Genomic DNA, 23,856 nt, shown 5'->3' with positions numbered 1-23,856 from the left:
AAAACCCAGATGACAAATATTTTTAACCAGACTTTCTTGCGTCATCTTCAGTACGATGCTAAACAAAAGAAATCTATTAAACCGATATAATCCGATGACCATAAAACATATACCTACCTAATATCCAAAAGGTACCGTTTGCCTATTCGTAAGTCAATAATCCGTGTGTTGCCTGTAGTTAACCGTTTTATATCATTTCCTAAGATTTATTGACAATAGAATGTCTATTTAAGAGAAGTCATCAAACGACTTCTTGATCTTACTCACCTTATTAGAAGATACACACAGAATGCTCGGGGCCCACGCCCGACCAATTCAGTTTTTAGTTATACGCGAAAAGTGGCCACTTTGATATAATTGGGTATCTTTAAACTTAATCCATAAATACATAATTTATTATCGTTTATTGTTAAAGGATTGTGCTGAAAACGAAGATATTTTTATGTCCTTTACCTATGTTGTGCTTTTTTCGGTATAGCACGATTTAATTGAGTCTCTTTAATTTTACTAGTGTGTATATTTCTGTCCTCCAAATGTCCCTGCATGACTGACAATTACGTTGATAATCATTTAATTTAAGCACAAGTATTGAGCAAGTTTAAAGGTTGTAGCAGAATACTTTCTTACACAGATTACACCTTGCGGCATAGTTGAACTTTTGTGACCTACTATTCGAGATACCGCGGTGCTTGGCTAATAGGAAACAATTCCAATGCAAAGCCCGCCGGTTTCTGAACCATATAATTTGGATGTGTACGTTTCATCCTTTTGATAATTTAAATTGCCGGAACTAATCGAATACTCCGGAGATTAGTGACGTCCGTTTAAGGAATGATGTATGCCACATTATTCAGTTAAGTTAGCAGAGATAATAGTGGCATAACTGCCTAGAGATTGTTTACTAATGGGTTAAACAAACAAGCCAAGATATTAGCGTGGGCTCTTCTCATTTACAAATTAAGCACGTTATAATTTTATTGAGATTCATTTTCGCCGCAATTTAAAAGCTGTTTAGATCTCGTGTTGCATGTACTCTAACCTTCGGGTGAACTTGAAGCGACGCCTACATGCAACCGAGTCCTTGTTTATTATTAATGATTTTCTTAAAGTACGTACTGGACCATTATTTACCTCGTTGTCACCTATATTTATATCTACCATATAATTGTAGGACACGGCGATAATCGTAGTCTCGTTGCTCGCGCGCATGCCTCTTATGAGTCATCGGTAAGCGTTCTGCGCACAATGCCGTCCGAACAGTCCAGTCGCGACGCGGCATACCTAGAGGACATACATGTCACTTAATTTACTTATACGCGTTACGCACGATCGAGCTTCGTTGAGATTGTATTTTGAAATTGTGAATTAAAACTACTTCGTGCGGTTAAGTGTTGACATTCAGTGAAGATGACTGCGGTGAAGAAAGTGTCGGCTATGCGGCAATTGGACTCTATGTTCTGCAATATGAGTCTGGAAGGGGAGGGTCGGCATTCTCCGGTGGTCACTTCTGTCGTTGAACACGACCCTCGCTGTGAAGTGCATGGCCGTTGCAGTACTCCGTACCGATCTTCGCTCTATCTTCACAGCCGAGAGTCCACGCCAGGATATTACAGGGAGTCAGTTTCACCCACAAATGGGCTTATCATCAGGTATTTTTACTAACTTTATTAAACGATTTTATTGTCGTTTCTTTTCTAACAACAAGTATGATGAAAACAGGCGACGAGACTCACTGGGCCTGACCGGGTCTCCAGCGCGCGAGATCGAGCACCCGTCGACGTTCCCCAGCCTGTTGCGGCGCGACCGCCACAGCCCCTCCGTGACGCCGCCCCGCCGCGACACGCCGAGCCCCACTCACAGAGTTCACAACAAACGCCATTCGATGGGCTCCTTCCCCAACCTCAGCAGAAGCAATATCATCAACTACAACAGACGGGACTCGATATCCAGTAATGGAATAAGAGACATGAAGCGTGACTACGTTGGCTCCACTAATTCATTGTCCAGGAAAAGTTCTATCGACACAAAGAAGTCTTCAACAGACTCCTTAGATGTGTGGCACAGTAACAACTGGGAATCTGAAAGAACAAATTCAGTATCTTCACTAGTGCATGACGAACGAGTCTCGTATGGACATAATAAGGTAATTTATTGGTAACAGTAACTTACTATTCAGTGTCGAAACAATAAGCTTTCTTCATCCTATTTTAGGTGTTTATAGTGATGTCATTAATTTATTTAAGCAGGACAAAGCGATCATTTGGTATAAGAATTAAAATAAACTATTGGTCATGATGGGTAGACTAAATACTTGTGTTTAAGTTCTCGCAAATAAAACGTCTTAAAATTATTGAGTGGGATAAAGATATACAATTTATAAATGATCTAATCGATAAACAATATTTGTATTTATTTTTATCAATCAAAGTAATTAAAATGTTCGGTATTTTATCACCACATTGATACTGGCGCGAAATGGGCTGTAATGGTTATAATGAATAGAAAAAAGTTTCTACTTTTTATGCTTCCGTTATATCCGCATTAATCGCGAAGCAAGCGTTATCTCCGTTCAAATGAACACGTTAATTAATACACATCGTTCTTATGAGTTGCACTTAACCCTAGAAAGATAATCATATTGTGACGTACGTTAAAGATAATCATGCGTAAAATTGACGCATGTGTTTTATCGGTCTGTATATCGAGGTTTATTTATTAATTTGAATAGATATTAAGTTTTATTATATTTACACTTACATACTAATAATAAATTCAACAAACTATTTATTTATGTTTATTTATTTATTAAAAAAAAACAAAAACTCAAAATTTCTTCTATAAAGTAACAAAACTTTTAAACATTCTCTCTTTTACAAAAATAAACTTATTTTGTACTTTAAAAACAGTCATGTTGTATTATAAAATAAGTAATTAGCTTAACTTATACATAATAGAAACAAATTATACTTATTAGTCAGTCAGAAACAACTTTGGCACATATCAATATTATGCTCTCGACAAATAACTTTTTTGCATTTTTTGCACGATGCATTTGCCTTTCGCCTTATTTTAGAGGGGCAGTAAGTACAGTAAGTACGTTTTTTCGTTACTGGCTCTTCAGTACTGTCATCTGATGTACCAGGCACTTCATTTGGCAAAATATTAGAGATATTATCGCGCAAATATCTCTTCAAAGTAGGAGCTTCTAAACGCTTACGCATAAACGATGACGTCAGGCTCATGTAAAGGTTTCTCATAAATTTTTTGCGACTTTGAACCTTTTCTCCCTTGCTACTGACATTATGGCTGTATATAATAAAAGAATTTATGCAGGCAATGTTTATCATTCCGTACAATAATGCCATAGGCCACCTATTCGTCTTCCTACTGCAGGTCATCACAGAACACATTTGGTCTAGCGTGTCCACTCCGCCTTTAGTTTGATTATAATACATAACCATTTGCGGTTTACCGGTACTTTCGTTGATAGAAGCATCCTCATCACAAGATGATAATAAGTATACCATCTTAGCTGGCTTCGGTTTATATGAGACGAGAGTAAGGGGTCCGTCAAAACAAAACATCGATGTTCCCACTGGCCTGGAGCGACTGTTTTTCAGTACTTCCGGTATCTCGCGTTTGTTTGATCGCACGGTTCCCACAATGGTTAACTTATACGGTTCTTGTAGTAAGTTTTTTGCCAAAGGGATTGAGGTGAACCAATTGTCACACGTAATATTACGACAACTACCGTGCACAGGCTTTGATAACTCCTTCACGTAGTATTCACCGAGTGGTACTCCGTTGGTCTGTGTTCCTCTTCCCAAATAAGGCATTCCATTTATCATATACTTTGTACCACTGTCACACATCATGAGGATTTTTATTCCATACTTACTTGGCTTGTTTGGGATATACATCCTAAACGGACACCGTCCTCTAAAACCAAGTAACTGTTCATCTATGGTCAAATGAGCCCCTGGAGTGTAATTTTGTATGCACTGATGGATAAAGAGATCCCATATTTTTCTAACAGGAGTAAATACATCGTTTTCTCGAAGTGTGGGCCGTATACTTTTGTCATCCATTCTAAGACATCGTATCAAAAAATCAAAACGATCACGACTCATTACAGAGACGTACACCATTGACAAAGATCGATCAAAGAGGTCATCTGTGGACATGTGGTTATCTTTTCTCACTGCTGTCATTACCAGAATACCAAAGAAAGCATAGATTTCATCTTCATTCGTGTCACGAAATGTAGCACCTGTCATAGATTCCCGACGTTTCAATGATATCTCAGCATTTGTCCATTTTTACAATTTCCGAAATTATCTCATCAGTAAAAAATAGTTTGAAGCATAAAAGTGGGTCATATATATTGCGGCACATACGCGTCGGACCTCTTTGAGATCTGACAATGTTCAGTGCAGAGACTCGGCTACGCCTCGTGGACTTTGAAGTTGACCAACAATGTTTATTCTTACCTCTAATAGTCCTCTGTGGCAAGGTCAAGATTTTGTTAGAAGCCAATGAAGAACCTGGTTGTTCAATAACATTTTGTTCGTCTAATATTTCACTACCGCTTGACGTTGGCTGCACTTCATGTACCTCATCTATAAACGCTTCTTCTGTATCGCTCTGGACGTCATCTTCACTTACGTGATCTGATATTTCACTGTCAGAATCCTCACCAACAAGCTCGTCATCGCTTTGCAGAAGAGCAGAGAGGATATGCTCATCGTCTAAAGAACTACCCATTTTATTATATATTAGTCACGATATCTATAACAAGAAAATATATATATAATAAGTTATCACGTAAGTAGAACATGAAATAACAATATAATTATCGTATGAGTTAAATCTTAAAAGTCACGTAAAAGATAATCATGCGTCATTTTGACTCACGCGGTCGTTATAGTTCAAAATCAGTGACACTTACCGCATTGACAAGCACGCCTCACGGGAGCTCCAAGCGGCGACTGAGATGTCCTAAACGCACAGCGACGGATTCGCGCTATTTAGAAAGAGAGAGCAATATTTCAAGAATGCATGCGTCAATTTTACGCAGACTATCTTTCTAGGGTTAAGGAACATTTTACACAAAATCGTCGCGTCAGTACACACTTTAATTATTTATTACCGAATGAATTGTTTGCACAATAGATATAATGTAAAATTACTGTTATTATTGCTCTTAAACTTTTAAATAATGAAAGAGATTGTAATTAATTATGAAAACAATTGCTACTAAAAACGGCAATAAATCAGTTTCCTTATGTATTGTTTGTAATATGATGATAGTCCTGAGGTGTAAGATAGTATGAGTAATGTATACATTAGAAATTCGATACATGATTGTTGTGGCACATCCCCGGTTCGCTGTACATGGCTCGCTGATAGGGCGTCCGTCCCGCGCGTCTCGCGCGCTGACCTATACACCCATAAATGGACATGACGCCGCCAACTGCCACCCGCCACGACTAAATCATGACAATATTTACATTTTATCTCGCATGCCACTGCAATATTTGCTCCATCTGTTGGCTAAAACGAAAAATTGACATTTGCGTCTTGACGGCCTACGTCTAAACTTTAAACAACGGTTAAATGAGTAGCGAGGATGCTGTAAACGGTTATTTTGTAATCATGTTAAAAAACTAGAATAAAGGTTTATATCGTGACAATGCTTGCGGTTTATAAATGACGTCAATATGAATGACGCTTATGAAATAGGAAATCAATAATTCAAATTAGGTGTAATCATTTATTACTCTAGATAAAGTGGCTAAAAATAAATAATCGGATTACAATAGTTTATCTATTCTATTACGTAATTTTATAAATACCTCAAAATGTTATTTACAGTTATAAGCCTATTGCAAAAAATATATACTTAGTAATCTTTTGCTTGGAAGTTCAATTCGCCAGCGGAAATCTAGAGTCAAGTTAATGAATTTCAATTTAACCGTAACTGGATACTCTCGTAAATACACAATTAGATTCGAGGCAAGTTTCCAGTTAATCAGTCAATAAATTTCAATTGATCGAGGCAACGACAGCTCTTAACTACGTATGATTCAGTTTCAACGCTTGTTTGTATGACTTGTGTCAGTTTCCTACCACACAATACCTCGCCTTATGATTTTCGGTTTAAACTGAGTGAGTCACTGTGAAATCATGGGTCTCTAAGTAATCTTGTGTAACTTTAATATAAAGTTTACGTAACCTATTATAAGATTGGCTTTATCGCCTGTTATTGTTTCGTTCATCGTTGTTTTGTTAAATTGTAAAACAACAAAAAAGTGTTACAATTAGTGTGAGATCTTGTTCCCCTCTATTGTAACTGTTCCCGACAGTCTTATTTATACTCGTCCATATATTATAGTATTGAATCAAGTTGTTATTACAATGGTATTTTGATTGATTGGCGCACATACATATGTAGATATTTTTTTTATTGCGTACTTGTTTCAATGACGACAACTCATAAGTTGAATAGCTCTTATTAAGAATAGGTGGAAAATATACGATGCTTCATTAACTCATTCCATTAGCAGCCGTTAATATATTTTAATATCTTATTAAAATGTCTTCCGTTGAGTCCCTAAATGAGGTGCTAATTATTATTCGTTTTTCACGCGTAGGTCGAAATTAAGATTATGATGAGTTTCTACTGACATAAACTTGTTTATTATATGCTCTTTATATGGTGCAGCCTTGAGTTCCTTCATTACGAATAAGGTGACTAATTAAATGTTTGAATTTTCCTACGTTATTTCTAGACTTGCGTGGGTTGCCTACGTGAGCATTATTTGTATGATTTATTGTGTAGGACCATGCATACGGTCATGCATAGTCTATTCTTCACATATACATAAAAAGTCATTGTTAATCAAACATTACCGAATGACTTCTTTTCTGTTATGCCATGCTTTTTTAACTAGTCAGGCGTACGAAAGAAGCGAAAGTTGCATGTGCGCGTGAAGCATTAACGCTCTTTCTAAAACTTATGTTTGTATCATATCACGAAGCCCATGGTGTCGTAATTATCGACTTACATGCTTGAAATTGATGTTGTTTCTAATCTATATTTTACGTTACATAACACTGATAAAAGTGTTTGATTTTTTACTTAGCAATTTATATGCTTTAATGGCGATTACCGACATATTTATGTAAATGATGACGTACCATTCTGAGAAACTAGACTTAAAATTACTGTTAAAATGTAGAAAGTCAAACCTAGAATTATGAATACCAACTTAGCTGACAATAAGATGAGCTCTAGAGACAATGTAGTTGTAATAAAGTTGCCATTTTACGATTGTGTGTTCGCGAAGAGATATTTGCTAGTACTATGGTTGCGAGCAATATCTGAGCGCGTCGTATGCGCGTTGACCGCGCACGGGCTACCCCTTTCACTTGTATTCGCATTCAACGGATCGAGCGGAACGTCAGTGCGCCTTTCTCTCTGTTCGCGTCTCTGTCTAACATGCGTCGACGATGGTGCAACACTGGTGGTGGGCCGGCGCACGCCGCTCGCCGCCCGTGACAGCAGTAGCGCAGTTTCCTCGACTACATCCGCACGGAACCGACACCGCCGCGCTCGGATGAACTATCGCGATCAGTCATGAAGTCCAAACCGGCACACTACGTTGACGTTCCGTTCAGACCGTGGCCGCCGCTTTCGCGCCAGGTGCAGCCACAGCCAAACTTTTATTTCCGACCTCCGGACCCGATGGATTTAAGGAATTTCAAGACGTCCTCCTCAAAAGGATCCACATATTCGGATTTCTCAGGCATGAGTGCGTATAGTAACAAATCCCGGGACTACTACTTCTTGTCGCCAAGTTATCGTTCAGCCGGTGCTCCAACGCCAAGTGGCCATGCTGACTTATATGGCGTCCGAGAAAGACCTCGTCAACTACGGAATCCCAATCCGTCGCCATCAGCTGCTTGCCCGTGTAGTCGCTCGCGCTCCTTGGAGGATGTTCGTACTGAAGTGGTGACGGAGTGGGAAGACGACGACGAAAATGGCAATCGTATTGTCGCACCGGCAACGAAGTTTAATCGAATGTCCTACAAAGCTAACACCGCTTTCCAAAAACAAGGATTCCTAACTCGCCACTCAATGGAAAATCTAGTCGATAGACCACCTCAGCTATTGCCTCCCAAACGGATTTCTGCTTTTCAGGTAATTGAACTAACTTTCTAGAGACAGTCCTCTCGTTGTGAAATGAATGCAGCTGAACAGTTGTCTGTTAGAATGCCATCAACGACATAGAATTAATTTAACCATAGTGTTTAACTGTAACTGTTGTTAGATATGTATTTATGCGGACTTTCTAAGCTCTTAAATCTACATGATTATCTTGTTGATGCTAAGCGAAGTGAGTAATATGCATATTTGTGGTGCTTTTGCGAACGTGTTAGGATTTGTAATAGTACACAGGTATGGTAGTGTTATGGGAATGAAGCATCGACGCCTCGTCAGAGCCCGTTCAGCTCCGGTGAACCGCAACGCGCCGTCCTGCGTGTGTAACGGATGTTCAATACTTGTTTTTTTATGTGTACGTACATACATGTAACGTATGTACGAGTACTTTAATATCAAACTTTGTATCTATCCAAGCGAATTTGGGTTATCTATTCGACAGAACGAGTTTCTATTACTTAGTGTTTTGCAATGCGAATGAATTCTATTGTCAGATTTTTTGCTTCATTGAGTGTTTCGAAATTGTCTAATTATGTAAAGAGCGTCAAGTTGTGTATTATCAAGTATGCAGCAGTAATGTTGGCCTAGATCAGGTGTGATATATACCTGTCAGCTGAGTGGTACTTTCCGCGTAATATTACTGTAAGAATCCAACTTTAATTGTTCATTTCCAAAAGTATTTTGTTTTGGTAGTTGTATATTTAACATTAACTTATTAACTAGTAAACTAAATCAAGCATTTCTTATAGTATATGTAGAACCTAGTATGCAGCGTATGCTCTTTTACGGATCTTCACTATAACCGTTTCTTACACGCATAATGAAGTCGCATCTGCCGAGATTGCGGTTTCTACCTTTAGTGTTTTCTTCCTACGCGTGCCATAGCTGCCGGTATAGAATGACTAAATGCGGTGAAATAAAAGTTTTTTTATCGGCTTCATAGGGTAGTGTATTCATTTCCGAGTAAGTAAAGACTGACCAAGTTGCTGCGAAAGTGCATCAATGCGAAGAGAAACATTGAAACGTTGTTTGTTGATACTCTTGTAAATCACGCAAGTCACTGACAACTTGTAAGTTGCGCAGACTTCTATACTTCTAAACCGTCATACAAGTTAAAGTTGTTGTTGGAATCGTTTCAATGATTTGACGTTAAAAAAGGTTTTCATTAGGAGAGCTAAGAACATAAAGTTACCAATAATATTTACATATTATTAAGAACAACCGTTATCAGCCGTTTGTCTACTTATATAGATGCTGTTTCTAGACCAAGACAATAACAAAAAACCAAATGCATAAACAAGTTCGGATTATTTTTCCTAAGCTGGATTAAAATAAAATTTTAAATATGTATGATCAAAACGACTTTTTCAATGGGCGGTAGCAACTTAAATTCGTAGTGCACACTACACTGCTACATAAAAACATTTTTATATAAATATGCTTATTAAAATTTAAGAATATTATTTAAAAAACATGGCATTTTCTCTATATTTGAATTGCAAATTTTTCCCAAATACCAAAGCTTATTGATTTTGGTGGTAACGCGGAAATCATGAATAACGTCATTACGCAACTATTTTGTGTCAGTGATTTAATTCTATACTTTATGGCAGATATCTAAATGCAAGTCGTCCGCGGTGTAATTGAGAGAGTGAGCACGTAATCACAGAGCTATTAACCCGAGTATAAAGGAGGAATTACATTTAGTTTTATTAGTCCATATTATAACTTTTTACGCTTTCTATAATCTTAGGAAAGTTAATTGATTACTTATTTATTATTTTTTGTAAAATACTCGTATTAAAGCCATTGTTTTATACCTATATTGTAAATATACTTTCCGATAATCGTCTTATTTATCAATACTAATACAAACAATGACGTTACCGTCAACTAAGACTTTTTACCAATAATTAGTCGCGCCTAAACCGTGAACTGCGAAACCTATCTAATTTAATTTAACTGAATCGCAAAACAAAAGACTTCGTACGTAAAACTGCGGTAAAGTACACTTTCTATAACGCCTTAACGGTGAACGGTGCAACAATGAAACTAAAAGCTACACCAATTACCTGATTCGAACCGTTTCAAATGAGATTCAAATGCGTGTCTTGTCGCGCCGTGACGCCGGATTTAGAGAATTTAGTCTCTGAAAGTAACTTAACTAACGTAATTTACTTCTTTTAGCTTAATCTTTAAATTAAACAAGTTTATTCACAATTACTATTTCTGACCGACTTCCTTTATTTTCTTATTGGTTCGTTTTCTGGTTCACTGTAATTTTTAAAATGTGTTATTCAGCTCATAGTGGTCATAAACTGCTATATGTACTCAGTACCTCCATTTTACTACTACGGCAAATTAAAAATACCCACATCATTTGCACTAGATGTGACTTCACTCAAAATATTTGGACCATAACATCACGCAGCTGGTAACGCGTGCATTGCGAGTTGCGTTATCGGTCAAGCAGTTGATCTAGTACAGTGTAATAAACAGGTTCACGTTCTTATAGGTCGTTTTGTAACTGGTTGCCTGCCTTATCTGCCCATACAATACAACTTGTTCTAGATGCCACACTTTATGACCATAATACCGGACGCAAATGAGTATATCGTTCATTTTGTATGCAAACCATTGACAGTTTATTATACAATCGACAGTTCTCGCACGCTTTCGAGAATCTTCAACGAATCATTCGTTTATTTTGTAAGACTTTGTTTAACATGTCGATGGCGTAACGATTAGAAAATGCTTATCGTGTGTTGATTTTTTTTTCGTTATTTATAGCTGTAGTACGTTTTTTAAGTTAATGTATGAGTCATTAAATGTGTGCTGTCAAAGCAGCAAAGCCGGGAAGGTTTTTTTACTTGTGTCATACTGAATGCGTGCTACATAACATACTATTGTTGGTGTGGTGATGTAGTGTGTGAATGTCTGCGTCATGGTCTTGGGCAGGCTCGGAAAGTGCGTCACCGTCACGCCGCCGGTAGGTATCGCCGATCTCAGAATGCAATGAACAAGGTTACCGAGGTTTCACCGCGGTGATGCCCTCTCAGCGGAACATGTACTGATCCCGTTCTCATTGAAGCTAAATTTCACTTTTACGGTACACTATGCGTTTGAATGTAAACCATTTATTAATGTTTTTAAAACTGACTTTATTTCATGTCTCTTACTTAAGTGTAGATTTGTTTTTTTATTCATAAAATCATCAATTTCTCTATAAATATTAGTTATAGTTTCCGGTTTCAAAAGAGTAACAGATAGTTTCGTAATTTACTATCATTTATTTAGGTCATGCTACAGTTCCGGAAATAATTAGATTACGTGGCAATCAAGTTACTGTAACACAATGTGAACGTGTTTTGATTCCGACGGATATTTCGTCTATGGGATATCTTTAAGACTTCGAACGCCTTGCAAATCTGCAACGAAAAATGACAGACAAACAAACAATAACAATTACCACACGTCATAATAATTATAATTAATGCGCCCTTCATATTGCGATACTGATTTGTCGGGGTTATGTTACAACTAAGTAATGTGTACAACAACAACATATTATGTGATTATTTGCAGGCTCAGACCAGAAATGGCGGCCACCAGGGTGTACCGCTGTCGACTCCAAGCAGCGTGGGCGTCGGGCCTGAGGTTAACGGCTCCAGGCCCACCTTCAAGCCCGTCACAGTGCTGGAAGATCTTCAAGCCGTCCGATGTGCAGAGTTCCACCCCAATGGGAAACTGTACGCCGTCGGCTCCAACACGAAAACCCTTAGGATATGCACCTACCCGAAGATTGAGGATGTCAAGTAAGTTCTAAGTATTGTTACCCGTCATTGTTCCTATTGTGTTGCAGGTACAGTTCTCACACATTAGGCGACCAATTATTTACTTTTACTCGCAGAGATGCGACCTCAAAGCATATTCTAGCTTGTTTACTATCTTACTACAAGTCGAATGTAGGCTACAACCCCGAAATTCTTGTGAGTTCTGGTCAAACTTTCTTTTATTATTATCCCTGAAGGCTTAACACAAATACAACAACAAGATCGTCTATCTTATACGGTTCTTCACAGAATGTCTTGTTCAAGTAACAAAAAGATAATTGTTTGCGACCGAAACTAGCCAGTCATGATAGATAGCCTCTTCATTGTAACTTAACCTGACATCTCGTTACGATCAGTATGCCTAATTTACTAACATTGTTGTGTTCAATAGAACAAAGCTTCAAGCACAATACGCATTAGTTGGCTTGTAGTACGTCATTATTCAAAGCTTTTAAATGGACCTGTGATTACTAAATATATTTTCGCTCTCATGTTATTAACCAACGTTCATGCTTTAAACAAATGATATAAACGAATGAACGTGGCAGTTGTTATTTATTTGAATACGCTATCTATTACACACGTGGTGTGAAATGTGTTTATTGTAATGGTTTTGCCGCGTTGTAACTGCGGTAATTGGACATGGAACGGCAGGACAAGTTTATTATAATAATGAATTTTATCACAGTTCCAACTTAAATATGACATGTTGGACTCAAAGAAACAGTAACATAAACATACAAAAGAAAACAATTTCAAACTACTAAAAAGAAAAAAGCGATTATAAAAGTGCAATGTGACTCTGGTCAATACTCTCGTTAAAATAGGTATGTATTTTTATATGTCCAACGTGATAATTTAGCCGATAAAAAATGAATGGTAAAACATGCAAAAACGGGTCCAACTGACCTTAGCTTGCCAGTCCCACCGAAAAATAAGTATCAGATCGTCGACGGTACCCGAAATTTATTAAAAGCGGCAAAACTTCCAGGACCTTAATCAAAGAGTTTCGTATTTTGACAGTATTTAATTATGATCATTAAGCATACAACTTTCCGGAGCTACGGATTTGTTTGAAATTTTGCATATTTATCGTTCATACTTTGTGAAATTGTATCTAAAATTTACCATCGCATTATTAGCCATCTGCGAGTGAAACTTGCATATACACAAAATAAATCGATTTTGTGTAGCGTCAATTAAAATTCGTTTGCCGATTAGTTAGTAACTACATACTTTTAATTGTAGTTTAGTTTTATGGTACAAAAATGTTATTAATTATAATAAGAGTAGGTCGGCACCATAGTCTATTTCTGAGGTACTTAAAAAAGGTCAGCAATCTTGTCTCGTGTTTTCTGCCCAAAACTCAGTTGAAAATAACGACAAGAAACATTACCAAATACAAACAATACTCCACTGAAATATAATAGTCGCTTATTAATTTAATGTGTCTGTATGGAATGGCACCAAGATTGTTTGTTTATCTTTTTTAAGTACTTAAGCAAACGGAGAATAAATGAGCTAAAAGTTTTAGTATACAACTGTACTAAAACATTTAGCAGTATTCCTCCACTGTGTTGTAACTTGAGAAGTAATAATTTGCATCCTACAAAGCAAGAAATCTATTTTCATTTGGCCAGCCAATATTACGTAAGGTGAATTGAATCTTTTAATACCTATAGTTGTATTGAATGGACCACAATTTTATTGCATTTCTTGCTTATATGTTCGGCCAGATTTCCGGTTTGGCGTCATACGACGCGCTGACCGTGGACTTTCTTCACTGACCGTTGTTGACCTTCCCCAATTCATTGCCAATTAATCGAAATTGCTTCTTTTTAAGAAACGACGGCCTTTATCATATTTTGGTCCCCGTTTAGTTACCGTTAAATGGTATACGAGGCTATGTGGAAAAATCTGTCTACATCTGAAAAAAAGGCTGTATAAAACAGAAAGCCTTATATTAAAGACTAGTCCATTTTACTTGTAATATAACAAGGAGCTGCTTTACGAAATATTATAGACTGTTAATCAGTCAACGTATAAACGTCGACCGTGTTCGCCGTTTTGTAACAACCCAATTTAAAATAATATTGGTGTAAAATTGCGTCAAGCATTTGCACGAGCGTTACGTTTCGAGGTTCGATCTTTTAACAACAAATCCAACAAAGTTTTACAGAACTCAAAGCTAAGTGCCGAATATTTGCACAAACGTAACATTACAAGGAAGTGTTTGAGTGTAAGCATATTATCCACCAAATCGCTGCCTTTTAAACATGCTAACGCATATTTATTAAAAAGAATACATGGTTCATCATGTTCGATTTTGTCAAATATAATATATGGTTTTTTCCACGTGATGAATCCTGTTTTAAAATGTCAAGCAGATAATAGAGGATCCTTGTGACTTTGTATCATAATGTCAAGCATTTTATAGTGAATAAGAAGAATACGATCTTATTCAATTTATCCATCAGACTATTAAAAGTAAACGGCAAACACGAGTCGCTGCGTTCCTTTACGGACTTGACGAAAGGCAAACAGTAGCAAATGATTTCCGCTCTTACGTCGCTCTTAACATGACATAATATTATCAAATTTTATAGTACGTGTATCCATCGACGCTATGCCGCCAATAATGTATCTATCACACATACTGCGACAAAATCCATAACAATAACATTATGAAATGTCAAGGCTTTTAGCGTTACGTGAAAATGTCTTTATATCACTTCTCCGTCGGTCTTCAGGTTAGAATGTTGTGGTTGACTCGAGAGTAGATCCTCTACTCTGAATGAATACATTGTTGAATCGTGAACAAGAACAAAGATGGTACTTGATGTTGACCTTACGATGTGCGATACCTAATATTCCTTTGTTCGTCCTTTGTGACGTCGATCTACCTTCAATTAGAACAAGTTTATCGGCAAGTAACTCGTCTTGAACTAAAGAACTCATGTTCTTTTTCGATATTTAAATAATGATGCCATTAGAATTATATTGTTCATCCAGAATACCTAGATAATCAATATGGTATCGTCAAGACCTTTGCGGAGCCCTTATTCATACTATTTGTAATACGAGACAAAAATGTACGCTAATAAACCTTCATAAACTTGTTGCGATTCCTGTCATAATCATGACAGTCGATATAAGGCCGTCACCATACTTACGAGCGGCGCGAAAGCGGTGACTAAGCGTTAACATGTCGATGACCCTCCGCTAAGTTTGTACACAAAGTGTTACTATGTAATGTTAAAATCAAGACGTATGTATATTTTATGTAAAATTTTATGGAAGAAATTTCATGTCCACTCGTAAACCTATTGAATTGGTCAAGCGAGTGATGAAAGTATATTCTTAGTTATACTCTTAATAATATATTAATTGATACATGGTAGATATATTAATTATTCAAAAAATAGTGTAGTTATCTGAAATCTATAATCCTCGATTCATCTGTTACATAAATAAAGAATGTAGAGTAACCGTTGTTTTAAGATTTGAATGAACAATTTCAGAAGAGTCTGATTCATCAATTACGTAACAGACGATGCAGCGTAACAAAAAGCATAATTTTCCAATTAATACAACTCTAAGATTTATGTTGAGCTGGTTTCTATTATCTTAACTTTCTACACAAACTGAGGCACAAACGATCGTTAGTCGGCAATAAATATCGCACAGAGTATTACGTGCACGATGATGTCGCATTGTCAGTGAAATTTTGAGGTTAACTTCAATATGCACCGAGAAAGTGGATTTCGTGGGTGGAGCTTATTCTCCTAAAAATGTTTTGTTACGAAATATTTCGCGTATTACGTCGCACTCAAGGTAGCGACTACTGGGATATATTGAGACAAATTTTAAAGTGCCCATTAAAATCAGTGAGTCAGCGAATATATGTATGCATAACTATTACAGATGTGTGATAATCAATCTGTCTACAAGCATCCGCAAACTGCAGTTTTGAAACCCTATTGCGCATTTATCAAACGATAGAATCACAACATTTTCTTAAGTTATTTATAATTTACGCTTTATGTTTTAATGTCGTTTATTGATGCTAGTTTAACTGTGAAAGTATCATTAACTGCGTCCGTTAGAGAGGTTTCTAAATCAGTCGCTTTGAGTTTACGTGATTCATAACCCTTTTTAGTGAGAAAATATCATTTTACTATACACTTTTAACTTAAACATCTTATTGCGTAAATTCGATGTATCAAGTATATCCATATACTGTTGAGAAGTTGATTACTTAACAAATATTTAATGTTGACAAATATCTCAAATGAATCAATTTCGGAATCGGTGAAGTAACGTGTTTAAAATATCCGATGACGTCACACGTCAAAACAGTTACCTTTTCAAGTTAGCAATAATTAAATGACGGCCATTTAAATTAATTATAGGAAAAATGTCCACAGTGCAGCTTAATATCCTTAACAGTACATGGTTTATTCAAAGCGGCCTCCTATAAATCATTATGCCATTATTTTCCTAAAGAACGCGTGATGTACGTAGGTGGGACAAAAGTACCAAAGTGATCATTTTAACCGCAATACAATGGCGTTAATACCTGCTTTTGTTTCTCGACCAACTTATTACAATAACAATGACGTTATGATGTACTTCATGGAATAAGGGCCGACATGTGTTGAAACACGATGGTATTTAGCTCACAAGCCGGACAGACCGACCTAATTAGTTACCCTGTAAGATATATTCAAGTAATAACTTTAACAAGGGCAATGTAATGCGTAAATATTAACATCATTATCTGATACGCATTGAATCATTTATACAGCAGCCTCTTTGTTCTTAATAGTTGTTGACTAGACTAATTGCGAGTGTAGACAATAAAAGCTGTAATTTTCTTACAAGTTGGCGTGGAAAATGCCGCATTCCAAGTCCAATATTATTTGTTCATTTATTACCAATGATTTCAACACACTGCTATAAAAGTTCTAGATGTTACAGATAGCTAAAATATTTATGTATTTATTATATTGGTACATTTTACTCTTGGCTAAAATTTAAGGTTTGCTCTAAACAAATGACTTGCTTGTTTTGACTTTTCTTTATTGAAGTGTCCTAACGTAAGGTATTTAGAATGTAGCGTTGTCACAGCGAGCTCGTTAAGCTATGTGCGTATTTGTTAACATTGCACAAATGCGCTTTACTTAGATTGATGTACGATGACTTGCGTTTACTGTATATTGCGTCTCGTAGAAAATGTTGATAGAACCTGTTGTTCCATACAACACTGTTAGAACAGCCAATTTCTTTATTACATAATGTTTAAAATATACGGAATAAAAACTAAAAACAACCGCTTTCATAAATCATGTGACGTATAATATGACACCGATACGTATTTAAAAATCATAGATATTCCAATAGAGTTGATTTTAATTAACATTTATTTGAAATCGGGTTTATTAAGTCTGTGATCGGATAGAAAGTTTTTAATTTCCATTATGCAAAAGGTTGTCTGTCAGGAAAGAATGAGGATAAACGGTCACATATTTGTGATGTATAAGAAATAGCTAATATACATATTTTACATGTTTATCATAGCGCACGCTGTCAGGAAGGTATACATATATGTATAGATAGTACCTACAGTTTTGGGAAAGTGCGACGTGGATTTATTTTTACCACAAATTAATTTTGAGCTGCTAATCATTGAGTAGGTATTATTTTGTATCTAGGTATTAATTCCCAATATTAACATTACATTAAATTATAATACAATATATCTTTAAGAGTAACCATCATACCATATTCATCATAATAATAAAATAAATTGTATTGAGAAGCCCTTAAATAAAATTTATCACGGCTGGCTACTAAATATTAACACTTAATATATTAACACACATGTTTAGCGTGACATATGCCTAGCAGTTGTAGCCGACATCAATATGCACGATAAGCATATTTACATATGTTTAAAATGATGAGGAAATTATTTAGTTAATTTATTATGGACGTTGAAAGTAGCCTTACGTTTTAAAATCTAAATATTTTGAATGATAGAAAATACTTATAGGAGTATTGTAAATAATTTGACTACTCCTCTAATAGATTCGATTTCCAATTTTACTGAAATCTTTAGAATTCATTGATTGAGAAAAAGAGCTGTCTCTATCAGTACATTCCAACCACTTAAAGACTATCTTAAGTATCACAAACTAACGCTACTTTTGTTAACAGGGACAGCAGCGCGCCTACCGCTCCAACGGTGCTATTGAAACGAACTAAACACCATAAAGGCAGTATCTACTGCCTCGCATGGAGCCCCGCCGGCGACCTCCTGGCGACAGGGTCCAATGACAAGACTGTCAAGCTCATGAGGTTCAACAGCCATGCCTGCAACTTGGAAGGCCAAGAGGTATGTACTTTGTATTAAGACAACATTGCGGTAACCTTGGTTAACCAACCTTATTGGTCATCAAAATTAGTTGCGTTTCTGACAGAGGCTATACTTGGGTTATGACAGCCGCTATTGACATCAATACATACATGATGTACTTCGGAAAACTTATCTCTGATATCTCTGTGCCTTGCAATTATAACACATACTTAAATGTTACGTGCAAAACTGTGCAGTATAATTTATTCGTATTTTACTGTTCTTTTTATCGTTAGTTAAGACTTGTGACTATTTATTCTCGTGTTGATAATAGCACTATTTATTGTTCTACAATTTAAATTGATACCTATATACACATACGACAGCACATCAACCTTTTATTATGCAGTCCACGACAGCATAAACGTTATCTCGATTCACATCTCATTAATTATAGTTTACTAAACTAAGAAAGTTTTAATCAAATCTGGTTCACGGCCTACATGACAAAGTACAACATAAACAGTTTAGCGTCTCAGTCCGTGACCAAGAGCATGAAGATAGATAACTCAAAACAATGTTTTTAATAAAAATCATTATAAAACACACACACTCGAAACACATTAACACAGATGAAAGTAGGTCTCTAAATATTTGCTTCGGCTAAACATATGAGGGCTTCTAATGAAACAGCTTGTGTAAATCAAATGCCTGTCACTGTTACACATTCTTGTTGGACGTTTTTACGGTTTTTTTTGGAAATTACCGCTACATAATGCATATACCTTGGCATAATACGAAACCTGTGAGCTTGTAACTTGTTTAGCCGTTTCATACATCCTATTTAAAGATGCCTATAAATTTATAACAGAAAGCGCTCATAATCTCTCTCATTATGTGAAAGAGTATAATCGATTTTAAATGTTATTCCACGCGAGTTCACTGAATATCTTCTACTTTATTATAATTGTTTCTTTTACTAAGACTATAAACGCTTAAAGATTACAGTTATTGCCAATAAAATGCAAGGAATAAACAGCTTTTCAATTAAACTTGCGTTTATAAGCACAAATTACATATTCTTGATATAAAATAAATAAATACTTTCAAGTTGAGACGTCTCAGTTCAAAAGTTATCGCGTTTAGCCTTCAATGATAAGCGGCGGCAAATTGAAAGATGATCCAATTGTTTTTAAGTTTCAATTAGTCTTGTTAAAGTATTATCGGTTCTATTAGTAATAGACGCAAAAAGGTGATTCACTTCACAAGAAACCGAATCCGGCTAGATAACTCGCAGTGTTTTATTACGTATGTTGCGGTCACGTGACCGTTTGTAACAGAAATACATATGTATTGACATTTCATGTTTGTGTTATTGAATTAGCGATTCTATATAAAAAGTGAGACAGGTGGATGACATAATGTTGATAGCAAACACTGACACATTACATATTTTTGTTTGATTTATGTATATATACATGACGATAAGTATACGTTTCATTTAAATTACTATAGTTTTCTAGTTTTATCTACATTATGGTGTTGAGAGTGGTGTTAAAAAAATTATATTAGAAAACCAAACTGCGGTAGTAGTAGTAAGTAGTGATTTGCGTACTAAATGGATTCGATTTTTAATATCTATCAGTTTTAGGCCTAGCCAAACTTATTAAGAAACTTTAAAAAGTACTTAGATAGTTCTAAAAATAAACAATTATCGTAAAACTCCTTAACCAGTAGAATTAAAATCCTATACTTACATTCTTCCTGCTCATTTGTTTAAAGCTAACATAAAAGACAGTTAGATGTCAACCTTGCTACATTCTTTAGAAAAAGGTAGCGTTTGAAAACAAAGACAACTTACCGTCTCGGTTTGTTGACGTCACACAAAGATTTTTTGAAAGGCGAAGGTTTACTTTGTACCTACTTTATAAGAAAAATATGACTCGAATCAAGTAGCCTATTTTACAAGTATAATTTCTAACTTATATAAGCGGAGCCTGTAGCTATGTGTAGGCTGAGTATAATGTACACGACTACAGTGTAAATAATCCATGTCTGATTCTATATTAGCTGATAATGACAGCCCGAGGCTCTGTAATGGCATCAGTATTTACATCAAATCTTGTCAGCCTCAACCATATACAAAGTTATTCTACATACAGTATTAATATTAATCCGCTGACTCTACCTTTGTTGTACATTCAAGTAAAACAGAATGTAGATACAAATGTAACAAAATGTTGTGCAGACTTCAAACAAATTGACGGGATTAGTTTCCCCGTTATTCAATTATCACTAGTATGTAGGCTCGCTGTCTGACTGATATGGGCCACAGATTTAATGACGTAAATGCAATTTGTACGACAATCGATACGTTTCAACGTCAATCGACGACAAAGCGCTCTCTTAACGATTGTCAATCACGATTAATCGCGTATGTGTCGCGAGCTCGTAAACAACTCGAACGTAGCTGTTGTTAAACATCCAACTGTAATACTGCTACTACATTATAACATCATATACACAACATAATACAATGTTAAAGATGTCAATAAAACCATAATAAGCCGACGATTTCTCCAACCTTTGTCAAGATTGAGCTATTGGATTACGTAGCAGGTACCTACTACAAAGCCTTCAATTAAGTCGTTTGATCTCAAACTTTGGAAAGTAATGTAGAAAGAGAAATTGAACACGGTTTTATTATAGCTCTATTTATATATTTTCCATAGCTTAATATTAATAGATAATGGAAATAGGTCATCGTCGAAAACGTTAATCTAACCGTTATCTATTTTATAAATAGTAAGTGATGTAGTTAAGTAAGATTTAACTCGAAGCAATACATATTTATCGACTATTAAATCCTGTCGCGAAGTTTTCATCAATCTCGCGCTACGGTCATGGTATATATTGTTCATCATCTTAAATATCTCCAAAACAAACAAGTAACAAGTTTATCGCTTTATTGTGTGAATTTGAAACACAATATTTGGTCCACATACGGGAATATAAAGTGCGCATAATATTAAAACACGAGACCCGCTCAACCTGCACTTATTGTGAAAACTTGAAAATTCCAGAACGTGAATATGAATGAAATTGCGCGATATTTTTATTATTAGAAATTCCGCATTCAACCTTAGCAATGATCGGAATAGTTTAGCAAGAATGCGTGTGTCGGGTTCCGCTAATCGCACTTCCGTGTTCGAATACTAGCTGCAGACTGTTCGTTTGAACACAAAAATCGTGTGGAATTACGTAAGATGAAAGTTTGTCTGCCACATATTAGACTGGTATTATGAATATTTGAAAACATAATGATACAGATCTTACCGTTTTTGGATTAAAGTTGGTCATCTATTAAAATTTATATAACTAGTATAGTTATATAAATTATATTTAATTATTTATAAACTATATTAGTTAGTAATAACTAATATAGTTTTTATATAACTAGTAGATGCATATGGTAGTGATTGCTACCAAAAAAAAAATTTGTCACCACAATCTCCAATAGAGCAGAAAACTTGGCAGATACTTAATGAAACAAAATCACGATCAATCAAACTTTTGCAAATAGAGATGAACGATCTATCTTCGCATTAAAGGTCAGATAGCTTGTCGGGTACTTACGAACTTATTATGGTTATTAAGTATTTTGCAACAGCAAGACTTGAGACATTTTGTAAAATTTATTCATTTGTCTAAAAGAACCCCAAGTGCGAGAATAAATACCTACAGGTACCTACTAATTTAAGAACACACACATAACACCCATCACACCTCTTGTTACGTAATAGATAATTTTCTTGCCCAGGGATATTGCTGTCTCATAATTTGGTTTCAAATTCGCAAATTGAGTATTCGATTATAAAAGTGCAACTCTGCAGCTCTACCACCTACACCAGCCGTATTTTTGAGAGTACCTCTTTTGTTGTCAGGTTGAGCTGACGATGCACGACGGTACAGTACGAGACGTGTGCTTTATCGAGGACACCTCAAACAAGACCAGTCTGTTGGTGAGCGGCGGCGCCGGCGATTGCAAGATATACGTCACCGACTGCGCTACAGGCAAAACTTTCCAGGTAAAATCACCTATATGGCGTCAGTTCAGACGTTTACTCGTCGTCAAAAGATTCCATCAATATTTTCTCAGATTACACCAGCTGGCATTCCATTTTACCAAAGCGCTCTATTTTAAACGTAAAACTTTTCGAATATTTATGTCTTCAGCGCTAGTTTGTAGGTCATGTTGACTCACAGTTTCGTAAGCTGTTTTGTTTTATGACCTAAGTTCTTTTGTGATGTTACCAACTAAAACATCCAATTTAAAATAATAAGATGGGTAAAAATTTAAGGGGAAAATTACTATTAATCTAATTCTAGCTCTAAATACGTAAAAAAATAACTTGGGTTGTACTTTTATGTACTCAGGCTAATCAAAAACCTGACCGTCATAAAACCAGCGCTAAAATGCGTCATGTACACAATGTGACCGCTAATTTTATATGTCTATGCAACTAGCACGTGTTTTTGTTTACGCTCATGATTAGAACACCCCTTGTATGGCCGAGGCTGTCGGGGAATTCATACAAACAGCCTCATCCGCAGCGAATATCATTACGCATGCGGTTTGTGGTTATACTTCGTAAGGGTCGCCACGACCTGTAAATGTTTGGGCTCGGACACGTCATTATATCGGCTACGTAGGTTTCCATGCTACACTTAACAACCCCACTTATAATCCCTCCCAAGGATCTCTGCTTATTCATTCTTTAATACTTCTTATCGTCGTAAACTCGACATCCCATAGTAATTATGAATACCAATTGTCTATTCAATTTGTGCCTTGCCAATAAAACATTTTATAGCGCACTAAACATCGTCTGAATTCCTTCCAAAACAAATCCGTGGATATAAAATCAATACCTATTTGAAATGTACTTTGATTTGTTCTTGGGTACCTTTCTAAGTGATTGGTGGTTGTATGTTTAGTATTGTTATGTGCAGGCGTTAAGCGGTCACTCGGGCACATTCTGTCCCTGTACAACTGGGGCGGTGCTATGTTCGTGTCGGGGCAGCCAAGACAAAACCGTACGGTTCTGGGACCTTCGCACTGGTGGCTGCGTTAACATCATTTCGCCCCCAGCGGTGTCAAACCGAACAAGGTATGTGGTCGTCTTATGTTTTGTGGGTAGTAGTCGTATTTTAAACCGACGTCTGCAATGGAGGTTTGCATCTTGTCCATTTTTTTAGTATGATATGTATCAGACAAAAATACCATAAGGTCGGTGTAATTTATTTATCTCTTCTTTAAAAACCATGGTCCAAAATCTTAATTTTAGAAGAACAGAAGTTTTTTTGCTGCCTTTTTTTGAAACAGATTTTATATTGGCATTAGAACATATTTATACATGTACAATTTTCGTGTAAAACAA

The 23,856-nt window shown here is 36.1% G+C and overlaps 1 protein-coding gene across 2 annotated transcripts; it reads left to right on the top strand.

Annotated features, from left to right (window-relative positions):
- LOC113506128 (WD repeat-containing protein 47-like) lies at nucleotides 1–23,569 on the top strand (the record flags this gene model as incomplete). Of its 2 annotated transcripts, none has more annotated exon segments than XM_026888981.1 (6): nucleotides 1–1,616; nucleotides 1,720–2,143; nucleotides 11,810–12,039; nucleotides 18,277–18,454; nucleotides 22,360–22,503; nucleotides 23,429–23,569. In XM_026888981.1, coding segments are annotated over 6 exon segments (1,326 nt in total), but the record flags the coding sequence as incomplete, so codon positions are not given.
- Between the last annotated feature and the right edge of the window lie 287 nt (nucleotides 23,570–23,856).

Source organism: Trichoplusia ni, assembly GCF_003590095.1.
Source record: "Trichoplusia ni isolate ovarian cell line Hi5 chromosome 1 unlocalized genomic scaffold, tn1 tig00001819_group0, whole genome shotgun sequence".
NCBI classification, from domain to species: domain Eukaryota; kingdom Metazoa; phylum Arthropoda; class Insecta; order Lepidoptera; family Noctuidae; genus Trichoplusia; species Trichoplusia ni.
This window is presented reverse-complemented; position numbering and strand designations above follow the sequence as displayed.